Source organism: Scyliorhinus torazame, chromosome 10 (assembly GCF_047496885.1).
Source record: "Scyliorhinus torazame isolate Kashiwa2021f chromosome 10, sScyTor2.1, whole genome shotgun sequence".
Taxonomy (NCBI): Eukaryota; Metazoa; Chordata; class Chondrichthyes; order Carcharhiniformes; family Scyliorhinidae; genus Scyliorhinus; species Scyliorhinus torazame.
Genome location: NC_092716.1, coordinates 225,824,058 through 225,837,539, shown reverse-complemented (window position 1 = coordinate 225,837,539; position 13,482 = coordinate 225,824,058). Strand labels below are relative to the sequence as shown.

General features: G+C 45.4%; 1 protein-coding gene across 12 annotated transcripts in view; it reads left to right on the top strand.

Moving 5' to 3' along the window:
• The window catches only part of scube2 (signal peptide, CUB domain, EGF-like 2), a 239,031-nt gene that overhangs the window by 87,676 nt on the left and 137,873 nt on the right, over nt 1-13,482 (top strand). For 10 of the 12 annotated variants that reach the window (XM_072466495.1, XM_072466505.1, XM_072466504.1 and 7 more), the window contains exon 7: nt 451-540. The exons of the other annotated variants lie outside the window; for them this stretch is intronic. In XM_072466495.1, the coding sequence (XP_072322596.1) occupies nt 451-540 (90 nt within the window). The remainder of the gene's footprint in view (nt 1-450; nt 541-13,482) is intronic. 12 annotated transcript variants of the gene reach the window in all.

Genomic DNA, 13,482 nt, shown 5'->3' with positions numbered 1-13,482 from the left:
GAATGCTCGTTCTGTTTGATTCCCAGCTCAGTTTTTTTTTGCATAGCTGTGAGTTTTTGACCGCCCTCATTTACAGCCTGACTGTGAAAACAAAAGAGAAGGCTAGCTGCTACATGTACTCAAGAAAACAGAATGAGTAACATAAGAAAATGTATTGCTGTAAACCACAGATAAAAAGAAAGACCAAGAAAGCTGAAATAAGAGCAGGAAATGCTGGAAATGCACAACGGGTTTCTAAATGTTGGAAAGAAAACGGTCCCAACTGCAACATCTTTACTGTACGTTTCCAGTTCTTTCTGTTTTTAATAGTTGGTGATGCAATGTGGAAGGCAAAGCGATAAAGAGAGAAAAGCATTGTTTAGATGCCTTTCCACATACATAATTTAAAAAAAATTTTTTCTTCTTTGGTTTGACCAATTGCAATATATTTTGTGCTTACTTGTATTATAGAAAAGGCTGAGGCTGCAATTGAGAACTCTGAATACAATGCCACGTCAGTAACTGATGTGGACAAGCGGGTGAAACGGCGACTGCTCATGGGTAAAAAATAAAAAGCTTCTAGTGCACTGATAGTTTCTTTTTTGCTCTCTTTGTCTAAACTCTTAGCTAGATCCGAACGGCATCACACTGTAACTTGTGTTGGTGTGCATGGGCTTCTTTTCGATATTTAACCCACTGTTGCATTAGCGTCCTTGCACACTAAATACTCATCATTGGCTCTGCCGTGTCTGGCAATGGATACTAACAAGTACATGTCGCTGTCCCTTTAAGATATTTCTTACATACCTCAAACTGTTACTAAATGTGCCGAAAGTACATTCAGAGTTTAGGAAGATGTCAGGATGATCTTACTTTTCTATCTGAAAGCAGTCACTTTACTGGCCTCCTCTGGGTGTTATTGTTTCAACTCATGCAGCAATTAGCATTCCTGGGCGGGGGAGGGGAAAAGAAGAGCCAGCCATTTTCCTGCTGATTGGTCGGGTGAGGGGCGGTGTGTGGAGTTGGGTGAGGGCAAACTGGGGCAAATGTGTTCCATGATGAAATAGTTTGACAGTATGCAATGTCTGAGCTCAGTCTTGACGAATGACCACCTGGATGAAGTACGAGAGGCTTACAGGCACCTATGGAACTGTACTCTCGCACCAATGAATGCCTGCGGGAGATTTGGGGAGAAAACTGGGGGGGGGCGGGGAAATGCAGTATTTTGAATGTAGCAGATGGATTTCTCGGTGTTTAATTACAGGATAATACTTAAGGTACATAATGTTTATTAGCAAACCATTAAAAGTTAAACAGCTTATATTTTGTCATAAAATCAGTGCAATATTGGTCAAATATATCCGTAGAGAATTTTGCCTATGCACCTAATCAAGCGATAGTGTGATGGTGTTCAGTTAAAACCCGTCTGCTATTGTTGAGCCTGCTGTGTAACCTAATTTTATGCCCTGTACTTTATCACTGAAATAACCTGCCTACAAAGATTATTGGAAATCTTTTCAGCATTTTTGTTCTTTTACATTCCTTGGGGATATCCAATCCTTTTATATTTTCCTCTTTCCTGTGTGGGCCCACTGGTCTGTGTATGCTTGTGGCAAAGAAAGTATATTATGCTCCCATGTTTTAGCCAGCAATGCTCTGAGGGATGTAAACAGTAGCTAACTTCCCTCCTCCCTGCTTAAGCACCTTCCCACAACAGGATAGCGGAGATCAGGCACTTAGCGGAATGGAGGAACCAAATGTGAACCTTTCCAATTTAATTTCATTGTGCTTTTGGCGTTTCACCAATGCCATTCTATACAACTATCTTACTGGCCTGTTTTCCAACATGAAGTATAATGTTGCGAGATTCATTATACATTTTTAGTAAACAGCAATACATCTGCAATTTGCCCTCTATCTGTTATTAATACATTCTGCCATTAATGTGCAGCATTAAGATAAATTAACTTAAATTTCATTGAGTCCATTTCCCAATTCAAGTGCAGTTTATGAACCCTCTGCTACCCGTACGCTGAAAGATTAACTCCAAAGTAGAGAGGAGATATATTGATTTTAAATTTTCTTAAGGTTTAGCGCCATTTTGGCCAACAGTAAGCAGTACAGCTTTATGTCATTTTGAGGCTATTTCAGATGCAAGTACCAGATTCTGCAATCCATCTCCTTCTGGTCCTAAAAAGAAACCATTTTGAAGGGATATTTTCCTCTTAATGTTATTGCTCACTTTGCTATTAGTAGGTGGCATTTATTCAAAAAAGATTTATGATTGTATCTAAAGTTAGGTAGCCTGTTTGCTATTTTGTCCATAACCACATTCCTCAGGATTCACCTAAGGAAGGAGCAGTGCTCCGAAAGCTAGTGATTTGAAACAAACCTGTTGGGCTTTAACCTGGTGTTGTAAGACTCCTTACTGTGCTCACCCCAGTCCAACGCCGGCATCTCCACATCATTGTCCATAACCGATTACTCAGTATACTTAAGTCTCTGTTGATAGTAATGGGATAAATTGTAACCATATGAAAACATTTAAAAGTGTCACAATAGATACTTTACGGCAAAATAGACAACACATGGTTTTTAAGAAGTGATTTTCCTGGGTCTGATTTGCCCGAGTACAGCAAAATCTGAAAATCCACTCATCAACCATCCTTCTGTTCCCACTTGCATTAATGGAGGGATGATTGAGTATATTTTGTTACAGAAATATGCACCAACCCACCTTCCTTTCTGATATTTCATGTGTCCAAGCACCTGGGCACTGACCCAGGAATATCTCCCCTTAAACCTTTTCACCCCTCTATTTCCAATGAATGTCATCTTCTTTTCATAAAGCTGTCTTTGGCTGGAACGAAAGTACTGAACTGGAGCATACTACCGTAGATACTGCTTTATGATTGGCTGTTATAACTGATTTTGTTTCCCCAACCCTAGATTGGGACTTTCTCACGTAATAAGGGCACAGCGTCTTGTGGCTTTATCAATAGCTGGTGCGCCTCCCTCCCTACAGCAATACTAGTACTAAAATGCTCTCATTTTGTAAATTAATTTATCATAAGTGATCTCTAATTTTGTACCTGGAGCCAATGGAAAGGGAAGCAGGTATTTTCCAAATTTATGGCTTAAATATTAAACATTCTGCACTGTAAATTCTATGAACTCTGGATGGATAGCGATCCTTTAATCTCTCTGACATGGGAGTGAATCATGGATTAAAAGGATAAAAGGCTGATAAAAGTTAAAGGGATAAAAGTCTATAAAGGTGTTTCCCATTCTGGGAGAGATGAGCATTAGGGGATACACTTTAAAGAAAGGGGTCTCCAAATAAAGATGGCGATGAGGAGAATTTCATTCCCTGACGGTTGGTAAACTGAGGAAATCTCTCCCCCCAGAAAGCAGTGGAGGTAGGATCACTGAATATTTTTAAGGCTGCGTTAGATCAATTGAACCGGTGCAAAGGAGCGGACGGCACAGTGGAGCAGTGGTTAGCGGTGGCGCAGTGGCGTCAAGGAAAAGGGTTTGATCCCGGCCTTGGGTCACTGACCGTGTGGAGTTTGCATATTCTCCGCATGTCTGCGTGGGTCTCACCCCCACAGCCCAGCAGGGTCGGTGGATTGGCCACGCTAAATTGCCCCTTAATTGGAAAAATGTAAATAATTTTTTTAAAAGAATTACAAAAAATAAAAGGGACAAAGAGAGTAGACAGGAAAGTATAGTTGAAGACATAATCAAACCAGCCTTGATCTTATCAAATGGTGGAGCATGCCCGAGTTACCAATCTGATTGTAAAAGTCCTAAATATAAATGCACAGTCTTAACCTAATTCCAGAGTAGCTATGAATCTACATCATAACATCATTCAGGATCTGGCACATTGCCATTAATGTGGGAAGATAGATGTTGCCGTATTGGAAATTAAGACTTCACACTGATATAATGGGGAGTCTCTTCTAGGGGGATCTTAATTTACTGCAACGTATTATGTACTTGATCTGTGAATGTTGTAGGTTGATTATTGTTGCCAAAAATTTGGTAAAACTTCCATTCATCAGACATCCCTGACTTTGATGAGCAAAGCCACTCATCAAAATGAAGAAAGAATTTGACTTGACAAAATAATGTACCGAAAAAATTGTAGAATTCCATATTAACTCAGAATTTACCTTATTTAACTCAATTGTGGTAATATTTGAAAGACTTTAGAGTAAAATTTATTGACTATTATAATAGCACTGGGGAACATTTAAATCAATGATGAGTCCAGGAGAAATATACCCCAATAAAAAGTAAGAACAAATGAGCCAATAATGTTATATCTTGGGTGAATAAAGAAATACGGAGACTAAAGAAGAAGACATACATTAAATACCTATTCAAAAAAGGAGAGGATGACAAACTGGAAAGGTTAGAAAAGAAGCCAAAAAATAAAAATGAGGAAGGTACAGAGAAATTACAAACTTAAATTGTCAAATAATATGTAAAGAAATAGTATAGTATTCTACAGATATTGCTGAGAAGAGAGACATGCTACCAAATCATGTTGCACACATCAGGGAAAACACCAGAAAATCAAAATTCAAACGATCACGACAATTTAAATAACTGGAGGAAAGGCTGCTGATTGATGCCAAGTCGACTCTGGATGAAGTATTTCCATGGAGAAAGCCAAGGGATCTATAAGCTCCTGTGCTTCTGGATTATTCAAAAAATGTACAAGGCATAAACATATTCCTTTTGTTTTCAGAGATCAGTCCCTGCATATGAATGGATGTCACTTCCAGCAAACCCCCACATTATGAGTTTGGAGTGATTAGCTTAAATTAGTTGTTAGTGTAGCTATTAGCACACTGCAATCACGAATGCCCACATCTAGCAGTAAAGATTTTGGTTGAGAAGTGCGGGGTGCACCTAAAATTGCCTGGAAGGGCAAAGTATTGCAAAAGACTGAACAACAGGGGCGGGATTCTCAGACCCCCCCCCCGCCGGGTCGGAGAATCGCCGGGGGGGGGGGGGGGGGTGCGTGAATGCCGCCGAATTCTCCGGCACCAGAGATTCGGCGGGGGCGGGAATCGCGCCGGTCGGCCCCCGCCCCCCCGGCGATTCTCCGGTCCGCGATGGGCCGAGGTCCCGCTGCTGTAATGCCGGTCCCGCCGGCGTGAATTAAACCACCTTCCTTACCGGTGGGACCAGGTGGCGCGAGCAGGCTCCGGTGTCCTGGGGGGGCATGGGGCAATCTGGCCTTGGGGGGGGGGGGGGGGGGGTGACCCCTCACGCATGCGCGGGGATGATGTCAGTAACCGCTGACGCCCCCGCGCATGCGCGGACTTTCGCCGGCTGGCGGAGTCCCTTCAGCCCCGGCTGGCGTGGCGCCAAAGGCCTTCCACGGCAGCCGGCAGGACAGCAACCACTCCGGCACGGGCCCAGCCCCTAGAGGTGAGGGCATGGCCCCTAAAGGTGCGCACCTTTGAGACGGCCCGACGCCGGAGTGGTTCATGCCACTCTATCCCACCGGGACCCCCCTGCCCCGCCAGGTAGGGGAGAATCCCGCCCCAGGTTCAGCTAACCATTCATCCAATAAGAAATGGGACCTTTAATCAATGATGCTCCTCGGAATTAGTATAAGATAAAATAGAATAGAATAAAATAGAACAGAACTTTATTGTTCACGCGAAAGTGGAAATTTGTCTTTGGTTTCCCCTCCAGTAGAATATATAATCATACAGTCATTAGTTAAAAACATTAAATATTTCATGTATACCAACATTCATACATTTGCGCATATAGAACATACATCCATACCATACAAACATTACACATTGCACTCTTGCCATTAAAGCATTCACAGCAGTTAAAATAAAAACAGCAAGTTAAATTTACATTTGTTATAGAATAAGCTTATGGCATTGGGAACAAAAACCCAGTTTTCTGATTTTTCCATCAGTAGGCATTCTAAAGCGTCAGCCCGAAGGGTGCCTTTCAAATTAATGATATAAAGAGTGAGAGGGATCACCGATGATGGCTTTCCTCTTTACTGTGTTGTTAAATAAATTATCGAGCTATGTCAGCTGTCTACCGGTGTTGACAATTCTGACCGGTTTACTTTTGCATTTCACACTCGGGTTACCATGCCAGACTGTCATATTGAATGTTAAAACACTCTCCACCAGACTTTTGTAAAACTTCCCTGAAACATCTTGACTCACTCCAATCTTTCAGTTTTGAAATTAAAAACAGATGCTGACTAGCCTTTTTAAAGATACAGTCGGTATTCTCTCTGAAGCTTAGCTTCTGATCTATATATGTTCCCAGATGTTTCAAACACGCTACAACCTCTATCGGTTGATCATTAAGATACAGAGATTCACACATATGCAGGCCATTGCTATATAAAAGTAGCTCTTTGGGTTTATCTACATTGTTCTGCAGAGTACTCAATTGACACCATTTCTGAAGATGGCAACATATTCAAAGTAATTTCCTTCAATTGTCATTTTCTCTTAAAAATAATCCCACCAAAACCATATCACCTGCATACTTAAATTAGTATTAGTTCCCTTAATTCTTATCTGGTTGCTGTACATGGAAAATAACCGAGGTGACAAGACACAGCCCTGAAGAGCACCTGAGTTTAAAATAAGTTCATCAGATAAAAAGCCGTTCATAACATGCTGAAGGCGAGCAGTAAGAAAATCCCATATCCAATGAATTAGGCCCTCATTCACGTTTAAGGTAAACAGCCTTTGTGAAAGGATGTGAATTTGCATTGTATTGAATGCTGAATTAAAATCAATAAATTAAACATGCACATTCCCGTGCCAGCCTCCCTGGACAGGCGCCAGAATGTGGAGACTAGGGGCTTTTCACAGTAACTTCATTTGAAGCTTGCTTGTGACAATAAGCAATTTTCATTTCATTTCACAAAAGATTTTGGGTGCTGGAGGTGATTACTTATCAGGTTCAATAGAGAAAGGGTAGGATCTTCAGTTCCCCTATGTGCTTGAGAAACAAATTATAGTGGATCAAGATAATCTGACACAGACAAAGTGAGGTGGTTATTAACGATTCTCTCCATACATTTAGCCAATAAAGAAGCAAGAGTCACAGGTCTAAACATTTCAATGATTTGACTCCTAGCTTCTTAGGCACAGTGCGATTGTTGATGCTTTCCAAATCTTTGGAACTGTACATATATCCTATAACAATTGAAATAACTGTGTAAATACTCCTTTAAACTGATTAGCAGATTCTTTCAGTACTTTACCCCGTAGTCTATCAGGACCTTAATGGAATTGGTAGGCACAGCATAAGGCCATTTTGGCAGATAAACTATTTTCTTCATGTCTCTGGAAAAATTCATAAACAATCTCTAGAAATGTCAAGATCTCCCGATTCAGGCTTCCAAGTTGCCATTCCCAAGTTGATAGGATGACGTTTCGTACCTACTCTGCAAGTGTCTGGTAAGGGCTAACAAATAAAAAGTGGCCTACATGTCTTTTGTTTATTGGTGAGAAGCGTTCGAACAAGTGATTGTGATCGAGTAATGGGTGATCGGAGAGGGGGGGGCAGACTTGTCAGGCAGCTGTCATCTTTAGCTGGAAGAAGATTGGAAAAAAATGGAGGAAGACTGGGGAAAGAGTTTCCTAACACTTGAGCTATTGAGTAGAATGATGCTGCCACAAGCTACAGAGATCAATACACTATCATCCATGCGTTTGTCATCTGGGATCAGTAAACTGTTCTCAGCTGTCATGGGTCATAGGCTATTCTTTTTTTTTAAATATTTTATTGAAAATTTTTGGTCAACCATCACAGTACATTGTGTATCCTTTACACAATAATATAACAGTATAAATAACAATGACCTGTTTTATAAACAAAGAATAAATAATACATAACTAAAACTAAATGGCAACTGCCTTGTCTCAGATAAACACTCTCCAAAAATATGATTTAACAGTCCAATATACAATTATTTATAGCAACGACCTATACATATTATACATATATATTAATAACCCTGAGACTCCTTCTGGTCCCCACCCCCGGTCTGCTGCTGCTGCCTTCTTCTTTTCCATTCCCTCTATCTTTCTGTGAGGTATTCGACGAACGGTTGCCACCGCCTGGTGAACCCTTGAGCCGATCACCTTAGGACGAACCTAATCCGTTCCAGCTTTATAAACCCTGCCATGTAATTTATCCAGGTCTCCACCCCCGGGGGCTTGGCCTCCTTCCACATCAACAGTATCCTGCGCCGGGCTACTAGGGACGCAAAGGCCAAAACATCGGCCTCTCTCGCCTCCTGCACTCCCGGCTCTTGTGCAACCCCAAATATAGCCATCCCCCAGCTTGGTTCGACCTGGACCCCCACTACTTTCGAAAGCACCTTTGTCACCCCCACCCAGAACCCCTGTAGTGCCGGACATGACCAGAATATGTGGGTGTGATTCGCTGGGCTTCTCGGGCATCTCGCACACCTATCCTCTACCCCCAAAAATTTACTGAGCCGTGCTCCAGTCATATGCGCCCTGTGTAACACCTTAAATTGAATCAGGCTTAGCCTGGCACACGAGGACGATGAGTTTACCCTACTTAGGGCATCCGCCCACAGCCCCTCCTCAATCTCCTCCCCCAGCTCTTCTTCCCATTTCCCTTTCAGCTCATCTACCATAATCTCCCCCTCGTCCCTCATTTCCCTATATATATCTGACACCTTACCGTCCCCCACCCATGTCTTTGAGATTACTCTGTCCTGCACCTCATGCGTCGGGAGCTGCGGGAATGCCCTCACCTTCTGCCTCGCAAAAGCCCTCAGTTGCATATACCGGAATGCATTCCCTTGGGGCAACCCATATTTCTCGGTCAACGCTCCCAGACTTGCGAACTTCCCATCCACAATGGGAGGACTACCATTTTAACTGCCTGCACCCTCCCTGCCAGTGACAGGGATACCATGTCCCATCTCTTGAAGTCCTCCTCCATTTGTTCCACCAATCGCGTTAAATTTAACCTATGCAATGTACCCCAATTCTTGGCTATCTGGATCCCCAAGTAACGAAAGTCCCTTGTTACCTTCCTCAGCGGAAAGTCCTCTATTTCTCTGCTCTGCTCCCCTGGATGCACCACAAACAACTCACTTTTCCCCATGTTCAGTTTATATCCTGAGAATTCTCCAAACTCCCGAAGAGTCCGCATTATCTCTGGCATCCCCTCCTCCGGGTCCGCTACATATAACAACAAATCATCCGCATACAGAGATACCCGGTGTTCTTCTCCTCCTCTAAGTACTCCCCTCCACTTCTTGGAACCCCTCAATGCTATTGCCAGGGGCTCAATCGCCAGTGCAAACAGTAATGGGGACAGAGGGCATCCCTGCCTTGTCCCTCTATGGAGCCGAAAGTATGCAGATCCCCGTCCATTCGTGACCACACTCGCCACTGGGGCCCTATACAACAGCTGCACCCATCCAACATACTCATCTCCAAAACCAAATCTCCTCAGCACCTCCCACAGATAATCCCACTCCACTCTATCAAATGCTTTCTCGGCATCCATCGCCACCACTATCTCCGCTTCCCCCTCTGGTGGGGGCATCATCATTACCCCTAGCAGCCTCCGTATATTCGTATTCAGCTGTCTCCCCTTCACAAACCCAGTTTGGTCCTCATAGACCACCCTCGGGACACAATCCTCTATCCTCATTGCCATTACCTTGGCCAGAATCTTAGCGTCTACATTTAGGAGGGAAATAGGTCTATAGGACCCGCATTGCAGCGGGTCCTTTTCCTTCTTTAGGAGAAGCGATATCGTTGCCTCAGACATAGTCGGGGGCAGCTGTCCCCTTTCCTTTGCCTCATTAAAGGTCCTCATCAGTAGCGGGGCAAGCAAGTCCACATATTTCCTGTAAAATTCAACTGGGAATCCATCCGGTCCCGGAGCCTTCCCCGCCTGCATGCTCCTAATTCCTTTCACTACTTCCTCTATTTCAATCTGTGCTCCCAGTCCCACCCTTTCCTGCTCCTCCACCTTGGGAAATTCCAGCCGGTCCAGAAAGCCCATCATTCTCTCCCTCCCATCCGGGGGTTGAGCTTCGTATAATTTTTTATAAAATGCCTTGAACACTCCATTCACTCTCTCCGCTCCCCGCTCCATCTCTCCTTCCTCATCCCTCACTCCCCCTATTTCCCTCGCTGCTCCCCTTTTCCTCAATTGGTGGGCCAGCAACCTGCTTGCCTTCTCCCCATATTCGTACTGTACACCCTGTGCCTTCCTCCACTACCTCTGCAGTACCCGTTTTCAGCAAGTCAAATTCTACGTGTAACCTTTGCCTTTCCCTGTACAGTCCCTCCTCCGGTGCCTCCGCATATTGCCTGTCCACCCTCAGAAGTTCTTGCAGCAACCGCTCCTGTTCCCTACTCTCCTGCTTTCCTTTATGTGCCCTTATTGATATCAGCTCCCCTCTAACCACTGCCTTCAGCGCCTCCCAGACTACTCCCACTTGGACCTCCCCATTATCATTGAGTTCCAAGTACTTTTCAATGCACCCCCTCACCCTTAGACACACCCCCTCATCTGCCATTAGTCCCATGTCCATTCTCCAGGGTGGGCGCCCTTCTGTTTCCTCCCCTATCTCCAAGTCCACCCAATGTGGAGCGTGATCCGAAATGGCTATAGCCGTACACTCCATTCCCCTCACCTTCAGGATCAACGCCCTTCCCAAAACGAAAAAGTCTATTCGCGAATAGACTTTGTGGACATAGGAGAAAAACGAAAGCTCCTTACTCCTAGGTCTGCTAAATCTCCACGGGTCTACTCCTCCCATCTGCGCCATAAAATCTTTAAGCACCTTGGCTGCTGCCGGCCTCCTTCCAGTCCTGGACCTCGACCTGTCCAGCCCTGGTTCCAACACCGTATTGAAATCTCCCCCCATTACCAACTTTCCCACCTCTCGGTCCGGGATGCGTCCTAGCATACGTCTCATAAAATTGGCATCATCCCAGTTCGGGGCAGATACGTTTACCAAAACCACCGTCTCCCCCTGTAGTCTGCCACTCACCATCACGTATCTGCCCCCGCTATCCGCCACTATAGTCTTCGCCTCAAACATTACCCGCTTCCCCACTAATATAGCCACCCCCCTGTTTTTCGCATCTAGCCCCGAATGGAACACCTGCCCCACCCAACCTTTGCGTAGTCTCACCTGGTCTATCAGTTTCAAGTGCGTTTCCTGTAACATAACCACGTCTGCCTTAAGTTTCTTAAGGTGTGCGAGTACCCGTGCCCTCTTTATCGGCCCGTTCAGCCCTCTCACGTTCCACGTGATCAGCCGGGTTGGGGGGCTTTTTACCCCCCCCCCCCTTGTCGATTAGCCATCCCCTTTTACCAGCTCCTCACCCGGTTCCCACGCAGCTGTGTCCCCCCCAGGCGGTGCCCCCCCGCCCATCCCACCCCATACCAGCTCCCCCCTCTCCCCAGCAGCAGCCCAATAATTCCCCCCTCCCACCCCCCCCGCTAGATCCCCCACTAGCGTAGTTACACCCCCTATGTTGCTCCCAGAAGTGAGCAAACTCTGGCCGACCTCGGCTTCCCCCCGTGACCTCGGCTCGCACCGTGCGACGCCCCCTCCTTCCTGCTTCCCTATTCCCGCCATGATTATCATAGCGCGGGAACCGAGCCCGCGCTTCCCCCTTGGCCCCGCCCCCAATGGCCAACGCCTCATCTCTTCCACCTCCTTTCCTCCCCCCACCACCTCCTGTGGAAGAGAGAAAAGTTACCACATCGCAGGATTAATAACATAAAACTCCTCTTTCCCCCCTTTTTTACCCCCCTCTTCACCCCCCATACTCGCCCCACCACTTTGTTTCAAACGTTCTTTTTTTTAATAACCCGCTCATTCCAATTTTTCTTCCACGATAAAAGTCCACGCTTCACCCGCCATCTCAAAGTAGTGGTGCCTCCCTTGATATGTGACCCACAGTCTTGCCGGTTGCAGCATTCCGAATTTTATCTTCTTTTTGTGAAGCACTGCCTTGGCCCGATTAAAGCTCGCCCTCTCTCGCCACCTCCGCACTCCAGTCTTGGTATACGCGGATCACAGCGTTCTCCCACTTACTGCTCCGAGTTTTCTTTGCCCATCTAAGGACCATCTCTCTGTCCTTAAAACGGAGGAATCTCACCACTATGGCTCTAGGAATTTCTCCTGCTCTCGGTCCTCGCGCCATCACTCGGTATGCTCCCTCCACCTCCAGCGGACCCGCCGGGGCCTGCGCTCCCATTAACGAGTGCAGCATCGTGCTCACATATGCCCCGTCGTCCGCTTCCTCCGCACCTTCAGGAAGACCAAGAATCCTTAGGTTGTTCCTCCTCGCGTTGTTCTCCAGCGCCTCCAGCCTTTCCACACATCGTTTATGGTGTGCCTCGTGCATCTCCGTCTTCATCACCAGGCCCTGTATGTCGTCCTCATTCTCGGCAGCCTTTGCCTTCACGACCCGAAGCTCCCGCTCCTGGGTCTTTTGCTCCTCCTTTAGCCCTTCGATCGCCTGTAATATCGGGGCCAACAGCTCCTTCTTCATTTCCTTTTTGAGTTCTTCCACGCATCGTTTCAAAAACTCGTGTTGTTCTGGGCCCCATATTAAACTGCCACCTTCCGACGCCATCTTGGTTTTTGCTTGCCTTCCTTGCCGCTGCTCTAAAGGATCCACCGCAATCCGGCCACCTTCCTCTCCTTTTTTCATCCGTATCCAGGGGGGATTCCCTTCTGGTTCGCCGCACAGTACTTTTAGCCGTTAAAATTGCCGTTGGGGCTCTTATTAAGAGCCCAAAGGTCCGTTCCACCGGGAGCTGCCGAAACGTGCGACTCAGCTGGTCATCGCCGCACCCGGACGTCATAGGCTATTCTTATCGACTTAGTTTATGCATCATATATAAACTGTTAACAGGGTTCAAATTGGTTGGTGAAGTTGAAACCAAGACAGCTTTTTTTTTAACCAAGCGACTTTATCGACTTTGTTCAGTCTCACAACTGTCCTCACAAATGTCAGTGTTCCAGCTGGACCCTATCTATGCTCTTTTAATGAAACCAATAATCAGTAAATTAAACATATTAGAGAGGCTGACAGCCCCTGGAAGGGACTATAACTGAAATAAAATATCAAAAGGAAACTTAACTAATTCAAATTAAAATGTATTCCTGGGGGTGATGCACACCAGTCCCGGCGGCGCCCATCGGTCACAGAAGGGTCCCTATTTATATGTGCACCAAGTACTTAATTAAACAATGCCCTACATGTGTTTCCTAGCAATATAATTAACATACCCTGACATAAACTGTTGCTTCTTAACTGACTTAATAAACAACCTTGAAATCATTTATGAGTTCTTGACCACCTATTTATGTAATCTGTGACTCCCGAACTTTAACATTTGCAACTATGTAGTCGGTGTGCGAGTGGTATTCCATGTTTCCACAAGCAGGATGCTGCTGTCCGTCCA